This window comes from Rutidosis leptorrhynchoides, chromosome 9, assembly GCF_046630445.1.
Source record: "Rutidosis leptorrhynchoides isolate AG116_Rl617_1_P2 chromosome 9, CSIRO_AGI_Rlap_v1, whole genome shotgun sequence".
In the NCBI taxonomy this organism is placed as follows: domain Eukaryota; kingdom Viridiplantae; phylum Streptophyta; class Magnoliopsida; order Asterales; family Asteraceae; genus Rutidosis; species Rutidosis leptorrhynchoides.
This window is the reverse complement of record NC_092341.1, coordinates 298,601,180-298,624,915: the sequence shown is the minus strand read 5'-3', so window position 1 is coordinate 298,624,915 and position 23,736 is coordinate 298,601,180. Positions and strand designations below refer to the sequence as shown.

Below are 23,736 nucleotides of genomic sequence, written 5' to 3'. Positions count from 1 at the left end.
TCTAAACAAAGGCTAATTGAAGATGAAAAACATCCTAGAATGACTCCGGCTGCTACTCTTTGTCTCACACCCTAGCTAGAAGGCATCCTACAATGAGCCATGTTCTGAAAAATAATCAAGATTCATCTATAAGTTTTGATCGGGTTGGTATTATGTGCTATATTTAGCGGTAAGTTTTGATTCTTAGTTAAGCTGCTCATGTTAATTTTAATTATCACTTTGACCATCTCTTCACTATTGGGCCTCATATATCTATGTTATGCTAACTAATATGATTATAATAATGAGAGATTATTGTGTTCTAATAAGTTTGCTATAGAAGTAAACAGATGAAAAAAATACCTATATAATCTATTATTTGCAACACATTTTTATCCTTGAAAACAGTTGTAATATTATAAAATGAGACAGAATACTAATTGCGTGTTTAGGGTTTAGGATTTAATGTATAGGGTTTACGTTAGGTGAGTTAATCTTATTTTCATACAAAATATACTTTACCAAATATGATTTAACCATTGATATATCACATTCATAAGTACATTTGAGAATCTTCTTCTTTTTTTGAACATGTTAATTTACTAAGTAATTGTGACTATGAGTGTCTCGATCTGAACAACAAAACTCATATATGGGGTTTAAAGCAAGAAAAAAGATCAGCGAAAAAGTATGTTTCTAAAGGGTGGCTAAAGTTCTTAACTGTGAATGGGTATGTTCCGGACGACAAGTGTTTAATTGCGTTCATGCGTGACGAACGCAGGTTCATCATGGTCTTAGATGGAACTCACCCGGTGTAACGGTTTGTTTCGGTATCAAAGTCATTTGATTCTGCAGGTTTAGCGTTAGTTTGTGCAGAAGTGTTAATGAATACGTTGAATGATATATCTATGGATTTAATATCTTTCTATTTTGATGCTTAGGCATGTAATTATTAAACACTTTTAGATGTAATTTATGGTAGCTTAGTAACAATTGAATAGTTTGGCATGTAATTGAACTTTATGATATGCCAATCGATGAATGATGGTAATTTTTATATGCTACAGATCTTATCATTAAACACAAAGTTGCAATTAAACAACAAAAATGTATGATCTTATGTTTGTATAATCTAATTCTTCCGTATATTAAAAAAATTGACAATATAGATATGTTACAAATAGTATTCTTATGGAAACATAACTTCATATTGATCATCTTCTATTGTTAGATTAGTTGTATAACCAAATTCAAAGCAAAATAACAAATACAATATAATATGATATTAATAAATAATTTCACCCTTCAAAAACCCCGCGAAATCATAGTTGAAGATTGTCTTAAAATATTATCATTTCATAAAACCCGCGAAATCGCGGTTATTATTATCATTAATAATAATTATTATAATTATAATAATTATTATAATAATATTAAATATTTAAATATGAATTCTCTTTACGGGATTAATTACGTTACATATGTATGCGAAAATACATGTCTCTATATGTTTGTAAAAACAACGACAAGTTTTTTAGTTAGAATCCGTGGTTTACGGGTCATTAAACTAAACGACTTTAGCATTTACATTCACTTAATTCTTAAAATATATCATTTAACTGTTTCGTTTAACCAATCCCGTGGTTCCACGGGTCATTTCATTAGTTAGTAAGTACACAAGTATCTCCGTATAAAGTTTTAAGTTATTTTTCAAAGTGAGTCTACAGTTTTAGTCTCTTTGGTTTGACTAATTTCCAATCTCATCTCTCAACCTTTAAGTTACACCACTTGTCTCCTCCTAATTATATTCACTTACTAACTTTTTCTTAACAGCTGAAATTTTTTATTGAAAAACTAAAAACAAAGCTAGAAAGTACAAAGCCACCAACGGATTTGCTAATTAAATATTTTAATTAAGATTAACCTTCTTATAAACCAGAGGAAAGTCAATCAAAAAAGGATTGTACAATGAAATCTAAAATATGTAATATTTTAAATCTTGACGGATCTTAGATGCACCCGTTTCTAGATCGCCAAAGAGCCCAAAGAGTAGAGTAACAAATGACATCCAACGCTATCATTTTATTCGAAGGAATAGAAGAAGTCAGGATCCATTGCAAAAGTTCGTTAACGGGTTTCAAACAGGGAGAATGAGATTAATCCAGGAGACAATAAAACACCAAACCCGAGTTGGAATATCACAATCGAAGAAAACGTGAGGCAAGTCTTTATCGTGAAAGTTGTAAGCTGAGCATAACACATCCTGCATAGACACGCTTTTATCGATCAAATTGCATTGAACGGGTATTCTATTCAACCGAGCACGCCAAATAAAAAAGTTGATATTCAGAGGCACCACTTTGCATCAGTGAGTTGGACAACTACGTATTGGAAAAAACATCAATCAGATTGCGAATATAGGAGACATAAACACTCCATTCAATAGTTGATGACATTGCAAATAGTCGTTAGTATACGGAAAAGATGTAGGACTGATAACAGCCATCATCTCGTGCAGTTACTAGAGCTTAGCTCCCGATCTAATATCACATCTCCAAGACAAATTACAATTGTTGTTAGAACGTCGATCAACAATCTTGCATATTTTGTCTATTCCTAAAGCAAATAGGCGAGTAAAACGATCTTTTAGAGTGCTCATGTCGATTTATCTATCTAACCAAAAATATGTATCGTTTCTATTGCCCACTTTTTTGTACATCAAGTTGCAGTACACGGATGTTGCTCGTGAATTGAGATGATCGACTTATTAATATACGCTTAGGTACCAATACATACGCGATTTATAGCCGGCCAAACCCCGTCGAGTTAATGACCATGAATTGCTTTCAAAATTGAAGTCCAAGGCCACCGGGAACGATTAACATACCTCCACTGTCACTTGTAAAGAATAGCATTGTTTAAAGATTCAAACGATATCACGTCCATGCCGCCTTTCTTTTGAGGTTATGTGATATCGCCCCATTTAATTCAATGTATTTTATGGTCGTCTTTGGTTCCACCCATAGAAAATTAGCACATAAGCGTTCAAACAATTTTTACACTGTTAGGCGCTTTGAATATGGAGAGATAGTAGGTACCTAGACTTCCCAACACCAATTTGATTAGAGTTAAACAGCCACCGTACGATAAAAGATTCCATTTCCACTTGGAGAGACTTTTTTACCTTAAGAATGATAGGCTTCCAATTAAATGTCTATATTACTATTTTTATTAGTCTCAATGACTTGCTTAAAAAAATAAATATAAAGTTATAAACCCAACAAATTTTTTGTTAGGGAGACAACTAATGTGGAACTGGGTGAGGATTTTATAAGGATAATGCGATTACTTTTAAGCTTACCCAAACCCATGATAGTAGCTAGAAGAGTAGAGTTAACAAGAACATGACTAGTTGTTAAAGAGAATGCGAGTTCTTGACCCGCTGAATGGCTTGTTTAATCTGACTAGATGGCTCATCCTTGAGCCAGCTACCGAACACTTCCTCACATTCGTCTGGCATGCTCGGTTCCCCAATAAACGCACGAAAAGATTCTTCAATACAAAACTTGAGACTATCCGTACACCATCCCCCTTCCAAGAAGAAAACGCATCGACCAACGCACAAATCTCTTGCAAGCTCCTTAATACCATATGCTAACATGTAAGACATTTTGGTTGTCATTTGCCACATGCTTGTATCCATAATATGTCCATTGTATCTGAACAAAAACATAAACAATTATAAACAAATACAATGATGCTAGGGAGGAAGATTATGTGAGTGAGGGGTTCATTTAATTAGTTACCCTGCGGATACAAGAATTATATCGGGCTTAAATCTTTGTGCACAAGGTACAATCACTTCATCAAACACAGTTTGCATTGCGACATCACCAGAACCTTCAGGTAATGGGAGATTAAGTGTTGCACCTTCCCCATTACCACATCCGATATCATCAAACTTTCCGGAATCAACAGGGTAGATGCCGTCCTAAATTATTAACAAATATATATCACACAAATATATCACACAGATATGAATAATATATATATATATATATATATATATATATATATATATATATATATATATATATATATATATATATATATATATATATATATATATATATATATATATATATATATATATATATATATATATGGCGAACATAATCTTAAGTGAGTTTTGAGAAATATCTGTTTTAATTCCAAACAAAATAATAGAAGATTAAATGCTCAATAATTGGAAAAATGATTTATAGGATTGGATTTTTTTTTCATTTGTAGCTTACTTGGTGAGTTGAAAGAAAGAATACGTCTGGGTCATCATAAAACGCATCACTAGTTCCATTCCCATGATGCGCATCAAAATCGATTATGAAAACACGTTTTAGTCCGTGTGTGCGTTGAGCATATCGAGCTGCAATTGATATGTTATTAAAAATGCAACCTCCCATGGCCCCACCTCGAAACGCATGATGTCCAGGAGGTCGTATCAACGCAAAACCAACGGGAGGGTTCTCACTCATTCTTGATGATGTCACCTACATTTTCACATAACTTAAATTCAGCATTATTTATTAAGTGGCTACTAGCTAACGCATGCTTATAATTCAGGCTAGTCTTACCACAGCATCAACCAACGATAAGCCTGCTCCAGCAGCAATCAAAGAATCATTAAGCGTCTGTAGGAATTGATAGATTTCAATAATTAATAAAGTGTATGATTATATAACAATAATAAATTTGTAGGCTCTTGCTGGCATAGTTCTTGTTTTGGTAGTTGTATGGGTTGTTTGTCTGCATTGTGTTTTGGGTTTATTTGCCTTGTTTTAGGTTGCATTTGGGTTAGGTTATACCCTGCCCTTGGTTTGTAATCTTTGTTGATTTTAATATATTCTCACATTTGGAAAAAAAAAAAAAAAATTTGTAGGCTCAATTTTTCAGAAACCAATAACAACAAGTCAAAACACGTGAATATAAATTTATCGATGATTTTTAACTGATAACATCCACTGTGATTAACATTCATATTTGACGAATGTTAGTGATGTGTATCTACATTCATCAACTAATGCTATAAGTTAAAAAAAAATTAATGACTATTATTATTTGAAATATCGATTTTGATTAGAATTTACTCGTATTACTGAAAAATATATCTTTTTGATATTTAAATTGGTTGATGAAAAGTTAGCTGCACATGGTGAATTATGCAAGTCCCTGCTTCCATGTAAAATAGTAAGTCCCTCCTGATCTCTCCCTTAATATTAACAAAAAATTTAATTGTGATACGAACTGTTGCATTTTGAGTGCATTCAAGAAATTGTGAAACAGAGTTACACTTCATCACATAATTAAAAAAAGCTCAGAAACCAAATTAGTGGACAACGATGGAATGTACTTACTGTGCGAGTGACATATGTGGGATCGAATTTAGACATTTCAATTTCTAACAAGCCATCTGCTGAGGCCTTAGCATCTTCCACTGACTATACAGAAATTAAAACAGATTTACATGAAACAAAAGAACCTTAAACATGTGTCACCCGGCTTCTTATTTGTTTTAACTGAAGCCTAGTCCATATAAAACATGTATTGATTACCTTCTCAATGAAAGAATAATAAGATGTTGAATGGACACTTGTTATATCTTCCAATGTGGCTTTTCTATTATTTTGAAGTTGATTGATCTCAGATCCTCTAAACTGTATTATGCATAAATAAAAAAAAAAAAAAAAAAAATTGTTGTATGACAAGATTAGCATCAGTTGAATAAATACATAAATATAAATAAATATTACTATAGTTAGGCAGATTAACTAATACAAACATAAAGAAAGTAAAGTGAAAGACAGAATTGTAACCTACTGAAACAAGAAAACCTTTAATTAAATCGAATGTGATCGAGTAAAAGTTTGAATTTATACCTCTGGAGTGAGTTTAGCATTTTCAAGGGCACTAAGAATATAACGGATTCTGGTATTATTTTCGTGATTACAAGATATCTGGTTATGACCCATAGCAGGACCTAAACTATAGATCACCTTTGGCATACCATCCTCATTTTTTTCGGTAGCGTATTTAGAAGAAGCTACACAACACTCAGTCCTCAAAGATAGAAAAAACCGACGATAAGCTACAGAATCACAAAGAATAGAATTATTCAGTTGGAGTGTTTACACGCAAAGAAACTCTGATTCTTCATTGTTTTCAGTTTGCTTGCTTGCTTGAATTAACTGCTTCCTAAGTGAGGACTAATTTACTAAAAGATCTTTGCTTTTATTAATTTCAATTATAAAGAATATATGTACAGTGTACTCCTTATATGCTTATGGAGATGAAAGATTGATTAGGGCTTTTATTCTTGTGTGTTTTAATATAGAGCTCTGCTATGCTATGCTATGCCATGACTCAACTTCAGAGTTGAAAGCTCAAGCTCCAAAATAAAACTAGTAATTAATTAAGATAAACTTAAAACTAACAGTAATAAACAGAGCACGGAAAAGTATACACACCTGATCGATGATGATGATGATGAAGACGATAAAGATTATTCATTTTCTTCTCGCAAAGGAATTAGGGTTCCAATCAGACACTTTTGGGAGAGAAATATATGGTGTTGTAATTGTAATTGTAATTATACACGGAGTATATATAGTTTAAGTAAATTTACTTTTCCACCCCCTTTAGTTCAAGTTTTTAATTACCAACCCACGACTATTTTTCTTTTTCAGTTTTTTTTTTTTTCACTTAAGAAAAAAACAAAAAGTTAAGTAAATTCTAGGATAAAAAGTTTACACTTGATGAACCTCAAATGGCCACTTTCACTGATAGAACACACTGCACTAACCAAAGTATAAACAACCAAGCCATTGAAACATTGTAATACACCATTTACTTCAAATGTTTATGTTTAATACCTACTCCACAACTTTTTTTTTCTTTTTTTTAGTTGTTCAAGATTAAAGACTTGATTTAAATAATATTCGTCATTATATCATTTTTAGCATGTACTTTTTAATGATATCGGTTTTATAAATAGAAAAATACGAACAAGAAGTAAGAAAATATAATGTATCTAAGAGGTAGTATTGCTCTTTACAAATGCAACTGCAAACGACATGACATCACTATATACAACCTCGCATACTTCAACATAAAAAAATCTATCAAAAACTCAAACAACAACTGCAAATACTTCAACAATTTAAAAAAAAAAAAATGTATGGTACACTCCACCCAACACAAAGCTCACTAGTAGAACCATCAAACTGTGATATAGGTTAAAAAGTCACATTCTCCTCAGTTATAATAAAAAAGTTTACTTTGTCATCTTTATAATCATCTATTTGTTTTATTTGTAGATTATGAGATAACGAATGCTACTAAAAAGAATCGGATGAAACATGCTTAAGACAAATGAGTTAGAACGAAAACGGTGAAAAACAAGTTACGGTCATGGACACAAGGCGATAGCCCGGCCATGGCAAAGTCGTGGCCATGTCACTGAAGCTACAGGCAAGAGCTAAAACGGTCGAGCACCAAACAAAACGACCACCATGGCCTAGTCACAGGCCAAAACTTCATCACATCGAAAGTTGACGGCATGCATACCATTTCATAATATATCCAACTATAAATGACTCAATAATATTCTTGATGAACTCAACGACTCGAATGCAACGTCTTTTGAAATATGTCATGAATGACTCCAAGTATTATCTCTAAATGAGCAAATGCACAGCGGAAGATTTCTTTCATACCTGAGAATAAACATGCTTAAAAGTGTCAACCAAAAGGTTGGTGAGTTCATAGGTTTATCATAAACAGTAAAATTCATCATTTTGATAGACCACAAGATTCAAATACAGTACACCTATCTCGTGTACGAAACCATTTTTCATAATGCTTAGCAGAGTAGGTTCGTATCCTTTTCTCCCCCGTAGGTTGCCTCGCGATTTTTAAAAACCGTACACATATCTCGTGCACAAAAATAACATACACATAACCTGTGTATAAAATCATTCTCTCGATACATAACATTCACTTTGCATTCATTGCTTGGCTTGGTAACCGACCTTAACATATAATGCGCATCAATAATATCCCCAAAACAGAACATCTCGTCTGTATAATATATAAACTTCGAAGTACTAAACACCACGCCCACTAGCTCTTCCGTCTAGTGAACATTCTGGGTGGGGGTGTTAAACCCGGTAGCTACCTTTAGGATTCGCGTGAATTAGGGCCATATCCGTTTCTAATTCTTAGGTTACCAAGCAATAATAATCAGGGGGAAAATATTCACAACAATTAGTGGCAATTATCACGTCCAACTAATTCAATCATAATCCACAGAACTTCTGTCTGCATAATAATTCATTCGAGGAATGTTTTGCTTGTGTCTATCTCGTCAAACATTTATAAAAGCATTTCATGTATTCTCAGTTCAAAATATATTTCAAAAGCATTTAATAAAGCAGTTATAAAAACAGCGCATGTATTCTCAGTCCCAAAAATGTAAAGAGTAAAAGGGAGCAAAGGAACTCACTATACGATATTTTGTAGTAAAAATATGCATACGACGGAACTGAACAATGCAGGGTTGGCCTCGGATTCACGAACCTATATCATTTTTATATATATATTAACATTAACACTTATAATTGTAATCAAACCAATTTATATATATATATATATATATATATATATATATATATATATATATATATATATATATATATATATATATTTATTAGTGATATCATTTTATATTAATAACTTGTATGTTTCATAAATGTATTCATTTTATGCACTTTAAATAAATAAAAATATAGTTATATTATATGTATTAAGTACAGTTTTTATATAACTAATAGTTACTTGATAAAAATAATATTAATGTTAAAAATAATAATAATAATGATAATAAAAATATTAATGATAATAATAATACTAATAATAATAATAACTATGATAATAATAACTTTACTACTAATGATAATAATAATAATAATAATAATAATAATAATAATAATAATAATAATAATAATAATAATAATAATAATAATAATAATAATAATAATAATAATAATAATAATAATAATAATAATAATAATAATAATTGTAACGACCCAACCCGCTATCCAACCGAAAACGCGAAATATATATATATATTTTTTATACAGATAGGGAGCGCGGCGCGCAACCCCTATAGTGCGCGGCGCGCACAAGGCCCAACAGGTTCTGTCCGGATTTTTCAATTTTCGTTTAATGATCTCTTGCTTCCCGACATTTTTAGACTAAACGCTTTTCACAACATTTTATAATATGTAAAACTAACACGTTCCAATAATAAAACAAGTTTTACGACACCGGGCCCACAATGTCCGTTTTACGACTTTCGCACAAAATACAAGTTTTCGACTACATGAGTTTAAGTTCCAAACACACTACGAGCATGATGTTTGGGGATAAACTACCCAGTCCTAAGTCGAAACCAAAAGTAATCCAAGCAAGCATCAAAAGGGGAAATCATCTAATCACGAGCATACCCTTGCCACGTCCGCCTCCGAACCTAAAAAATGTAAACAACGAGAGGGTAAGCTAATGCTTAGTGAATACAATACTTATACGCATACATACATAATCCAATTACATGCATACACCTACACAAACAACACAATATCATTAGCAAACCACAATAAACGAATAATCAACGTACAATGCTAATAAAACTTACGCATCCCAATATACACAATGTCGACATTCGACTCGATGGTGGCCGGCGAAGAGTAGTAGGTCCAATACGTTAACTACTCACCACCCATCGCAACGCGTACGTGGCCGACGAAGAGCGGTAGGTCAAAATCGTTAACCACTCACCACTACGCCCCATGAGGCCGACGAAAAGTGCAACCGAAACGTTAACACTTACCTCAATCACAAGGATGGTCGACAAAAAGCGGAACCGCTTACCATCCCACGATAAATGGCCAACGAAGAGCGGATCCCCAAACGGATAACGCTCACCATTTACCCCAACATACCTATGTATCCGACGAAGAGCGATAGGTCAAACGTTAATCACTCGCCACATAACCAAACATACACATGTGACCGACGAAGAGTGATAGGTCAAGCATTAATCACTCGTCACATAACCAAACGCATACACACTCGTGGCCGACGAAGAGTGATAGGTCAAACATTAATCACTCGCCACATAACGCAATTCGAATATAGCTAACGAAGAGCTATCCATATGGATATCACTCACTATATTTTCCAACCAAATTGTGGTCCCCAAAAAGTGAATCCTAACGGATGTCACTTACCACAACGCATGCAAGCAACCAAATTATATACATAAACGTATAAATATTCCACTCACCTCGATTACTTGAAAAGCAATCCTACTTGAGCTCCAAATCGTCCAAATGCAAATCACCTAAGTAATTCACAACAAATAAACCAAACACTCTAGGTTATAACCAAAATACCAATAAATGCAATATTAACCCAATTGCACTTACTTCCAATTTGACTAAGTCAAAATCTTATCCGAAACACCCATAATCACAATCGACTAGTGATTATGTTCCAACAACCCATTTACTCAAGGTTTCATCATCAAAACACATTACTTGCATCAATTTACACAAAACCCATTTTGACCTAATCTCAAGTCAAAACACCCATTTGCAAGTTTACACTAATAATCACTTATAACCTAAGTTAACAAGTGATTTCACATCCAAACATGATTATCAACTAATCAATTTCATCATCCAATCCAAAACCCACCAACAATGGTTATCAACACCATTTACTAACTCAATCACCCAATTATCAACTAGTGGGTTTACTCAAGAACACCCAAATCAAAACCCCAATTATGAACACTAAATCAAACTATGAAAACTCGGAGTTAGAACTTACCAATACTACCACAATGTAGCCAAGAGCGAGATAAACAACCTTAACACTTGAGCTTTTGATCGATTCAAGCTCCTTCTTCTCCACATCTCCAAATCTCTCTCTAAAAATCTCTCTCTCTCTCTCTAAGAATGAAATGAGAGTGTTTGTGGATTTGAAATGTGGTCCAAAACTAGATCCAAAACTGATAATATGGCCACACATCCGGCCTCAAGTGAAAAGACCAAAATGCCCTTCATTTAATTCAAACTATCAAAAAGCAGGATTCTATCGCAGACTATGTGACGACCCGGAAATTTCCGAACAAATTTAAACTTTAATCTTTATATTATTCCGACACGATAAGCAAAGTTTGTTAAGTTAAATCTCAAACATTTTAAATTATGTTCATACATTCATTCAACCTCGACTAAGTTCCAACGATTCACGAACCATTAAACGAATATGATTATATATGTATATGTGTATATATATTATAATTTGAAACATAAACAAAATATTAGATTACATGACTACATTTGTTTCAAAATGTTTATCGATGGACTTAGAAGATAAGATCAAATGATTGAATTATCAGATACATTGAATTATGATTTAGGAGTCTCGGTTGAGAGGTCCACATTGATTTGAGAAATCGTTCACTTTTAACCATATTCGGAAAATGGTAAAGTGATTTACGAGTAAGAACAAATTGTCAATCATTGAGAGTTAGACAAAGGATAGTGGAAGATTGAATTTCATAAAACTTGATTGATCTATTTTCAAATGTATGAAAATGCTTTACGATATAATAGAACTCGAATATTTAAGATGTCTTTGATTGAATAATGTGAGATGGAATGTTGATTGTTAAATATATAGATAATCTACAACGTGTATTAAAAACGTATTTAAGAATATTGAAGATACATATATAGTTTTAAATTAAATAACACTTGATTCAATTGATATTTAGATATGTTATCTAGGACGTTTGATAAATGTTGGCGCATAAATGGATTACGCCAAATTAAGTTTTAAAAGTATAAACGATACGTGTTATATTATTTTCTAAACGAAATTTAAAACGAACTTTGAAATATAATTAAGTTTTGGAAAAATTAAATATTATATCATTACATAAATATATATATATATATATATATATATATTTTTTTTCATTACTTATGATATGTACAAGATTATATTTTAAAATGAAAATATATATATATATTTTAATTTAGTCATAAAGTGTCCCGATTTAAAATAATATATATTGATAAACAACGAGTCACTGATTTATAAAAGCAAATGACCACAACGCTCAATTTTATAAAGTTACATTTTTATAAAGTAATTTATTAATGAAGAAGTCTAATTTTTGTAAAAGGTACACGTCGCGTAACGTAAAAGGCTAATTTTCTAAACGTACGAAAGTGCGCTCGAAAAACCGAAAGTGGTACATGAGTCGTGAGACTACGACCGTGTCATTTTTGTAAAAATTATATTTTTATCATGAGCGTAAATATAATATAATATTTAATTAATTCTAAAGATATAATATATTATTTATTAAATATAAGTATATAATAATATGTCTCGTTAGAATTTGGATAACGAATATGGGATGCTTTTGTGCCTCATGCGATTGCATGACTTCTACACACAACCCTCATCAATCGCATGAGGGGGGTAGGTGGGAGAAAAATCCTTTAAATCGACCGAAATTTGTGTTTGTGAATCATTTTCATCTATCACTCGTATAATTTACATACACACATATATTATTAATTATTATTATTATTAAAATTAAGATTATTAATATTAGTATTATTAGGATTATTATTATTAAGTAGTACACATAAAATACTACGATGGAGTGCTGCTCGAGTGACCTAAAACGGGTTTTCAAAACTGGTTTTAAGAGCGGGATAGAACTAAGGAAATTATGGGTTATAGCTATGGAGGTGATGGGTATGGTTCATGGGTATGCTCATAAGGTCAATCTAGTATTTATCGTCTACGATGCATCTACGTACCTTTCCTGCAATATTGAATCTCAATATTGATACGTGAGTACTCGTAAATAAATTTTTACATACTAATAGTCAGTGGCGGAACTTGAAGTTTATGATTAGGAGGGCCAAGACAATGAACATCTAAAAATTTTAAGTGTGGTACTTTTTAAAATAAGTAATCGTCAAAATTCATATATTAATGAAGATGTAAACCATTACAAGTCTTTATGTATGTTTTTAATCAATGATAAATCAAACAAGTTAAAATAGATATGATTATAAACTACTAGTCCTGATTATTATAAACTAATATATTTTTTCTAATCATCCAACTATTTAGACTAGATTAACAAATTTGTAACCTAGATCTAGTAAATTAAGAGTAAACAAATTAAAAATAATAATAATAAATAACATAGATACATGATGTACCTATACGGCTGCAACGAAAAGCCAATATACATACATATTTTGGGATATGGATCGGTAGTATAAATTAATAACACACGAGTATAGATGTTGACTTCTTAAAAGCGGGGGTCGAATAAAAATAAATGGATCGTTACTTGTTAAGAATACCATCAAATATATACTAATGGGCCAAATTTGTAGAATGGCCATGGCCCTCCTACCTATCAACGTAGTTCCGCCATTGCTAATAGTGCATCCCTGACTAGTGCTCGAGAATATAGGATTATGCATGCTTGTATTTTTGATATTGCCCTTAGATAGGTTATGTTGAATCTTGAATTAGTTACACCTGCGGTTGAGATAAGGTATAAGATATGCATGTCCTTGGAAAGCTAGTGAAAAGTTAAGAACTTTTCCTTTAGATGTCGAATGGTTTCGATGAACGGATTAGAAGATATAGTCAGTTGAATTTTTGATATTATTATTAAAAATGATTATTATTATCGGCGTTCTAGTTTTTATCAAACTATTCCTTTAGATATAATTTATTTTTATAAAAAAATTATATTATTTACTTTAAAAATATTTAAAAATATAAAACGACGATATTTAAAATATATAATAATCCTGTATAAATTTTGGAAATCATTTTTAGTCAAATTGACTTTTGTTGACTTTTGTATATTAGTCTCGAGCATTAGGATTGTGATACACTATGACTTGAACTAAATTATTAGACAAATATTGACCAACATATAAAAATATATAATTAATATAGGTTCGTGAATCCGAGGCCAACCTTGCACTTGTTCAATGACGTTATATGTATTTTTACTACGAAATACAGCACTGTGAGTTTCATTTACCTTTTTACCCTTTATATTTTTGGGCTGAGAATACATGCGCAATTTTTATAAATGATTTAAAAAATAGACACAAGTACGTGAAACTACATTCTATGGTTGAATTATCGAAATCGAATATGCCCCTTTTTATTAAGTCTGGTAATCTAAGAATTAGGGAACAGACACCCCAATTGACGCGAATCCTAAAGATGGATCTATCGGGCCCAACAAGCCCCATCCAAAGTACCAGATACTTTAGTACTTCGAAATTTATATCATGTCCGAAGGAGGATCCCGGAATGATGGGGATATTCTTATATGCATCTTGTTAATGTCGGTTACCAGGTGTTCAATCCATATGAATGATATATTTTGTCTCTATGCATGGGACGTATATTTATGAGAAATGCAAATCTTGTGGTCTATTAAAATGATGAAAATGAAATGATTACTATAAACTAATGAACTCACCAACCTTTTGGTTGACACTTTTAAGCATGTTTATTCTCAGGTTTGAAAGAAATCTTCCGCTGTGCATTAGCTCATTTTAAAGATATTACTTGGAGTCATTCATGACATATTTCAAAAGACGTTGCATTCGAGTCGTTGAAGTTCAATAGAGATTATTATTAAGTAAATGACAAATTAGATCATTTGTAGTTTGAATATTATAAAATGGTATGCATACTTGTCAACTTTCGATGCAAATGAAAGTTTATCTTTTAAAAACGAATGCAATGTTTGTAAAATGTATCATATAGAGGTCAATACCTCGCGATGAAATCAACTATTGTAATTCGTTTATAATCGATGTGGACTTCGTCCGGATGGATTAGGACGGGTTGTTAAAGACTAGGTGCGCAGAGCGCACCACTATATGTGCGCGACGCGCACAAGCTCCATCTCAGCTGTCAGTTTCAATCTGATTATTCAACGTTCATGTACACCTGTACACTTGGGTTTTGGGTCTTACAACTCTCCCCCACTTAGATTGGATCACGTCCCCGTGATCCTCGCCATTCTAACAAACATGACCCACACTCTATGGTCCTCCAACATCCATCCAAATTCGATGTCCACAACAATTTCCACAAATCCGAAGATTTTACACAAATCCTTTGGGCGACTTTACGCAAAAGTTACCCTTCTGGATTAAACCATCATCCGTGATTTACCAAATCTATCAAACCGAGCACTAAGTCTCGCTTCGTCCCCAAACCGGAACGAACTCATGCCTCGACCGCATGACATAAACAAGCTAACATTCCAAATCTCATACCAAGTTAGCAATCCCTTTAGCGTACCCGTATCATGTACATCGCCAAAGTAACAACGCACCAATAATATGGCCAACAAACATCACAATGGAGCCGATGAAAAGTGAATCCTCACGATCGGATACCACTTGCCCCACATTCACAAGCATACGTGGCTGACGAAAAGCAGTAGATCAAACGTTAACCACTTACCATTACGCAACAAGAGGCCGACAAAAGCGCATCCTTACGGATCGCACTTACCTCTCCTCACACATGGCCAAACTAAAGCGATTCATAACGGGAAACGCATTCCACATACCAATAAGTAGCCGACGAAAAGCAGATCCTAACGGATAACACTTACTACTTATCACACTCCAACCGTAGCCAACAAAAAGTGAATCCTCGCAATTGGATAGCACTTGCCACAATACATACAATTTAACTGAAATTGCATTTCACCACAAAATCCATTAGTGTACTTAACACTGCGTAATCACTAATTCCCTGGGTGATGTCTTAAACACCGTGACTAACTCACCCCCATGACCATGTGGTGTCTTAAACACCGCGACAATTCCACATGTCAATCAAACCAATGAGTGGAGTCTTAAACACCGCGACTAATCCACCCAAGTAAAATCCATTATACACATGCACGTATCATATGTACGCAACGCCAACGCAATCGAGCAAAAACCACCTATATCACACATAGGTACAAGACAACCATTCTCTAGCAAAGAATCCGACACACACACCCCTTAACCGAGGGATTTCTCCTTGCTCGTCAAACACGTTCATTATCTCCCAACGAGATTTACCACATTACCACCTCGGTGATATTTTAAATCCAAAATCATAAGTACAATTTAACCGAAATTGTACTCTACCACAAATCGACCAAAATCTAGGTCCCGACACAAATTTCGGATCCACTATGAGCATCATCCGAAATCTCACACTAAAACCTCCTCGCGTGGGAGTGTAACTCCCCCACTTGGAACTACGTCCCATAACCGCATTTGTACAACCGTACAATGCTACCAAAGGTAGACTTTACTAACAATTGGGTTCACACGACCCATCGCCACATCTTGCTCCAACCTTGAGCATACAAAGGATCTTAACCTATCCTTAATCACTTCGAACGAAGAGTTCATCACAATTACACAAACTTTATTCTTGCAATCCTCCGATTGCCAGATCTTGTTAAAGTCCCACCTAGTCACTCTTGTACCTAAGGGTTTCTCTCCGGTACCCTAAGTACAATGTAACCACATCATCGCCGGAGTCGAACATTATGCTTGCAGGTATGAAAGAGGCACCTGACATCGCGTCACATAGACTCCACTATCAACATTCATCGAGACCGAAAAGCTCGACCTCGAGGGTTCCATTCATCCGATGTCACCCATCACAACACTAAAGTGACCTTAAGTCATCTGTACCCGACGAAACTTATGTTTCATCAATTACGACACAAAAACGACTACGCGCTACCAAGACCACACCAAAGCCCATTCTCATGGCTTGGTAAAATCTTTCACCCAACACTAAGGAATGCTTGGAAACACCAAGTCTTACGCCCCTCGCACGTCAATCCGACCATCATCATAGGGTAATTCCATAAGGAACGCTACCCTTCATTACACTATGCACTAACACAAAATGCATCAAACAAAATCATAAGCACATTTCGAAAGAAATATCGAAAAGTACCTGAACATCGTCGTCAGGTTCTCATGCATCACCAACTAGTTCCGGACACGCCGACTTTCGGTGTCCCTCCTTTCGACAATTAAAACATGTAACCTTGTTAGACTTCGCATTCTTACATTCGCGCGACAAATGACCCCGTTGTCCGCAATTATAACACGTGGGTATAAAACCACCGGTACCACTCTTCTTCACGCTTTCGTTTCCCTCTGAAGTACTCTTACCTTTCTTGTTCGAATGCACCGTAGTTTTGAACTTTCGCTTACTAACATCGGAACCACTCTTCTTCAGGACAAGCGTCTCAAAACCCTTCGCCATGTCAAACAATTCGTCAAAAGTTTTCACCACGTTCCTACTAATTTTCTCTTGGTAGTGATCGTTCAAGGTTCGGTAAAAGTCTTCCTTCAACATGTGGTCATTCCCGACATATTCCGGGCAAAATTGGGTCTTCGATAAGAAAAGGGATTTAAGAGTGTTTAAATCCATTGACCCTTGCCTCAAAGCACGCAACTCATCCTTAAGCTTAGAAAGATCGGCCGAAGTTCGATATTCCTTGAAAAATTCCGTTTTGAACTCGTCCCATGTGAACTCCATACATTGTTCCTCGCCATAGAGTTGGATTTTCGCATCCCACCTCTAATGAACCGTCCTAATCCATCTGGACGAATACATTACATTTGGTTACATCACGAGGTACTTGACCTCTATATGATACATTTTACAAACATTGCATTCGTTTTTGAAAGACAAACTTTCATTACATCGAAAGTTGACAGCATGCATTCCATTTCATAATATATTCAATTATAATTGACTTAATAATAATCTTGATGAACTCAACGACTCGAATGCAACGTCTTTTGAAATATGTCATGAATGACTCCAAGTAGTATCTCTAAAATGAGCAAATGCACAGCAGAAGATTTCTTTCATACCTGAGAATAAACATGCTTTCAAGTGTCAACCAAAAGGTTGGTGAGTTCAATAGTTTATCGTAATCAATCATTTCCATAATTTTAATAGACCACAAGATTTCCTTTATTCAATAATCATACACTCGCAAGTGTTTAAAAAAAATTCATTCATATGGATTGAACACCTGGTAACCGACATTAACATCATGCATATAGAATATCCCCAAAACAGAAATCCATCTGTATAATATAAACTCGAAGTACTAAAGCATACCATTTTCCAGTATGAGGGGAGTTAGTGCCCGTAGATCTACCTTTAGGATTCGCATCAATTAGGGTGTCTGTTCCTTAATTCTTATGCTACCAAGCTAAAAGGGGTGATATTCGATTTCGATAATCCAACCATAGAATGTAGTTTGGATTACTTGTGTCTATTTCGTAAAACATTTATAAAAGCAGCGCATGTATTCTCAGTTCCAAAAATATATATTGCAAAAGCATTTAAAAAGGGAGCAAATGAAACTCACTATACTGTATTTTGTAGTAAAAATACATATGACGACATTGAACAATGCAGGGTTGGCCTCAGATTCACGAACCTATATCATTTATATATATATATATATATATATATATATATATATATATATATATATATATATATATATATATATATATATATATTAACACATATAATGGTAATCAAATAAATTTATGTATTATTAGTGAATTAATTGTTATTTTAATCATGGTTTTCATTAATAACCTTATTAATTACATTTATTAATATTTATTATAAAAAAATATAGTTACGTTATATGTAGTAACTAATAGTTATTTGATAAAATAATTTTGATAATAATAAATAAAAAGTTGTTTCATCCTATAATAATAATAATAGTTATATTAATAAAAATGATAATTTTTATAAAAATGATACTTTTAGTAATAATGAATGTTATTAATAATAATTATAAAAATAATGATTTTACTAATAACAATAATTAATACTAATATTTATATTAATAACTATAGTGGTAATAATATAATACTACTAATAATAATAATAACTATAAAATAACAATGATTTTCCTAATAATAATAATAATAATAATAATAATAATAATAATAATAATAATAATAATAATAATACTTAGTAATAATAATAATAATAATAAAAATAATAATAATAATGATAATAATAATAATAATAATAATAATAATAATAATAATAATAATGATAATAATAATAATAATAATAATAATAATAATAATAATAATAATAATAATAATAATAATGATAATAATAATAATAATAATGATAATAATAATATCTATAAAAATAACATTAGTGATAATACTACCTTTGAAGAATAGGTTTCAAAAATGAAAATGTCACAGCCCGGGCTCAAACTCGCGACCTCTCGTTCAAAGACCACTCCCCTAACCACTCATCCGTTCCCTTCATTTTTGATTATAACTCTTATTCTAACTATGTAACCAGTCCATTAAAAGCCTAAGAGAAGTAGTCCATTAAATTAAAAAGGAGCCCAATTAAATCATTCAATCGGCCCAACTGCACAAACATATGCGACCCACTTGCTTACAAGCCCAACTCGAAAGTCCATTGAGTTCACTAGACTCATTATACGATTGGGTTAAATGATCAGTGGATTGTGGGGTTGTAGGGTTTCGACAAAAAGGAGAAAAACATCAATTATATCACTTTTCATCACTGTAGTTATCGATTATTATTATCTCAGTTTCGTGATTCATTTTTATCACACAACATCATCACTTTCGATTTAATCATCATCATCCATATTCACTATTCATCATCGATATTACATAATGATCATCATGTATCATTCTTGTTACAGTTGGAAACCGAAACATATTCACGTACAGTTGCAGTAGCCATTTTCGAAGATGGTTGCAGCCTATTTTCGAGCAGAACGAGAAAGAAGAAAGGAAGAGAAAGAAGAAAAAAAAAAAAAATATATATATATATATATATATATATATATATATATATATATATATATATATATATAATTTGATAGTATTGCATCAGAAATTTTCAACTTGTAGTAGATGGTTTATCGACTGGGAATAGTAGCTTGTGACGATCGCTCCAAATCCATATGGACGAACACGTCATTCATTGATTTCATTGCGAGGTATTTGACCTCTATATGATACGTTTTGTAAACATTGCATTCTTTTCAAAAGGTACACAATAAATGAATATCAATTTCTAAGGTTTTCAACGTTTGATGATTTCTACATATAGACAATCACCATAAATAATAGTTTACCATAATACATCCATTGACAATGAAGTCAAAATAAGATACACGGTGATGATTTTGTAAATGCAAAGTTTTCTTGAATAAAGCATGTATGACTCCATGCACATAGCTTGTATCACATATAAGCAAACAGCGGAAGACTTCTAGAAACCTGAGAATAAACATGCTTAAAAGTGTCAACATAAAGGTTGGTGAGTTCATAGTTTAAATGTTGCGCATAATCTGTATATAAAGGTGAATCACAAGTTTTCAGTTGTTTCATCCAGAAACGTTTATCAAAATATTCTACGAAATTGAGCACCCTGGTAACTAAACTTAACGTATATATATTTTATACCCTTTGTATAATCATCTTAATAATACACGCAAACCAACGTGTACGCTTCTCAAATAGCATACGTCCGTTAAAAGGCTAGTGCTCTAGCTCGGAGGGGATATCAAGCCCTATGGATCCATATATAACTACTCGCGCCCACCAGTTCTTATAACTGGCAGTTACTAGTTACCAAAACTAAGGGATTTTCGGTTAAAACTCGGTGTAGAATTTAGTATGTACTTGTATCCATTGCGTTTAAAATAAAGTGCATGTATTCTCAGCCCAAAAATATAGATTGCAAAAGCAAATAAAAAGGGATCAATGAAACTCACCTTAGCAGCATATAAAGTCGTTCACCAAAATGTGACACGAAACTCGGATTACCAAATAACTGTAGATCTTAACCTAGAGAACATATGTTGGTCAATAAATGTCTAACAAGCTAGGTCAGGTCATAGTGTTTCACAATCCTAATGCTCGAGATCGACATACAAAAGTTATCCAAAGTTGTTTCAAAAAGTCAATTTTGACTTTGTTTAACAAAACGAGACATGTCCTATATAAGGATTCATTTACTCGGCTGGTAATATTCAAAAATCCACTTTATCAATCTTATTAACAAGTTGTTTAAATATCAATTACGGATTCAAAAGCAATTTCAATTAACGTTAATCATAATTCAGTTGATCATAACTTTTAATTCGTTCACCGAAATTACACGGTTTCTAATTGAAAAGTTATTGATTTTTCGCCAGCTTTCTGAAAACATGTATATCATATACCTTTTACCAGTAATATATATTTAATTCGTGATTCATTATAAACTGTTTAACGATGAAATTTAGCATACAAGCATGTATAAATATATACTCGAGCACTAGACATGTATACACTATTAATATATAAAAGATAAGATATGAATGCTCACGTATCAATATTGAGATTCAATATTGCAGGAAAATACGTAGACGCAACAGAGATGATAAATACTAGGTTTGACTTGCGAACAATACCCATGAACATTACCTATAACCTCCATAGCTATAACCCATAATTTCCTTAGTTCTATCCCGTTTGAAGCTTGTTTTGAAAGTGACACGCTCATGACCTCGTCGTAATATTTTATGTATAATATTACTAAAAATATTAAGATTAATAATAATAATAATCTTAATAATAATATAATAATAATAATAATAATAATAATAATAATAATAATAATTATTATTATTATTATTATTATAATAATAATAAATAAATACTTACAGAGTAATATGTGTAAAAAAAACATGCGCAAGAAACCTGGTATTTATAGCCATAATTCCTGATTCTGATGCCCATGCGAGTGCATGGGATTTTAGTGCAAATCTCATGCACTTGCATGAGCTCATGCACTCGCATGGGTTTTATGCCTATTTCCCATGCGATCGCATGGCCGTCAGATCCAGCTCACATATTTTTGTTTTCTTGTTTGTCGACATAATTAAATATAATATATATAATATATATAATTTAAATAATTAATTATATATTATATTAAATTCATGTGCATAGTTGACTTGTAATTTTCGTTCCGATGACTCGTACGTTGTCACTCGACTTATGTCCCGGTTCCGGTTTCTCGAACGCATTTTCGTACGCTTAGAAAACTCGCAATTTACGTTTTGTGACTCGTACCTTTGTCAAAATATAGTCTTAAATTATCAATAAACTATATCATTCAAAGTGTATCTTAAACTTTCGAGTGTTTTGGTCATTTACTTCTATAAATCATTGTCTCGCTATTTGTTGATATATATATAATAATAAATCGTTTTATGACCAAGTTAATATATATTTTCAACATTCATAAACACGTTTTAAATATACGTCGCAAGTTATTCATATAATTAATATTTTAACTTATCATATATATTCAAATAAATATTTAAACCAATAAGTTTAATGTACGGTATTAAACAATTAATACATTGTTATGTTTTCAAGTTATAGTATATATATATGTATCTATATACATATAATTGTTCGCGAATCGTCGAGAACAACCTAAAGGTATTAGAATAGTTCAAAAATTTTGAGATTCAGTTTTACAGACTTTGCTTATCGTGTCGAAAATGTTAATCATACAAAGATTAAGTTTAAATTTGGACAGAAATTTCTGGGTCATCACATAGCTGAAACGTGTGCTTCACATAAAAAATTAACGGGTGTAGCTGTAGTAGTGACACCATGATGAAGGTGATCGTTGTTGTGATTAGTTGATGGTGGATCGTGACTGTGATCACAGATAACAACGACGGTGTGACTAGCAAGAGCATCAAAACATAAATGAATCAAGAGTAGAAGTGGAGATGGTGGTGATTTATGTTTTACGATGAGGAGAGGGATAGAGATAGAGAGGTGGTTCTCGTGGTTCTAGGGTGGCGGTGATGAAATGGGTAAGTCAAAGGTGTTGATCACAACTAGAATAGATGAAAGCAAAGACTCTTGGCTTTTTGGGTTAATAAACGTACAGAAACATAAACATGTTGTGTAGTTATGTATGTATATAATATAAATATATATATGCATTATCAATTCAAAAGTTAATCATTTTAAGATACAGAAAGTGATTGGGTTTGGTGGCTTTTGATCAAGATTGAAACAGTTTTGATATCTTTTAAATGGTGGGTGTAAGATAGCAAAAAGTCTTCAATGTTTGTTGTCCCACTCCATAATCATAATCATCAAAAAATTCACCTGTCTCCTTTTATGATTCAAGTTGCATACTAAGTGATAATGACACTCAATTAACAGTATTAGTTAACTAAATTTGTATTCGAAAGTGGTTATATTTGTGGGTTGAACAATAATAGGAAAGAAAACGAATGGTTGCAGTTTGGCTAGTAGAACATAAACGTTAACAGCTATAAAGTTGGTGGTTGTGGTGCTTGATCGAAAAAAGAAAACAGACTAATAAAATGAACGTGGGTTTATGGTAGAAGGAGAGTGGTGATAATTAATCTCTTGTATATGTTTATATATATATATATATATATAT

General features: G+C 32.6%; 1 protein-coding gene across 1 annotated transcript in view; it reads right to left on the bottom strand.

The window, feature by feature from the left end:
- Positions 1 to 3,176: 3,176 nt before the first annotated feature.
- LOC139868902 (histone deacetylase 14, chloroplastic-like) overlaps positions 3,177 to 23,736 on the bottom strand; it is a 43,073-nt gene continuing 22,513 nt past the window's right edge. Inside the window, exons 5-11 of the mRNA XM_071857239.1 lie at positions 5,913 to 6,121; positions 5,589 to 5,690; positions 5,391 to 5,474; positions 4,611 to 4,667; positions 4,275 to 4,526; positions 3,786 to 3,970; positions 3,177 to 3,698 (exon numbers count right to left, since the gene is read on the bottom strand). Coding sequence (XP_071713340.1) covers positions 3,395 to 3,698; positions 3,786 to 3,970; positions 4,275 to 4,526; positions 4,611 to 4,667; positions 5,391 to 5,474; positions 5,589 to 5,690; positions 5,913 to 6,121 — 1,193 coding nt within the window. The 3' untranslated portion in view covers positions 3,177 to 3,394. The remainder of the gene's footprint in view (positions 3,699 to 3,785; positions 3,971 to 4,274; positions 4,527 to 4,610; positions 4,668 to 5,390; positions 5,475 to 5,588; positions 5,691 to 5,912; positions 6,122 to 23,736) is intronic.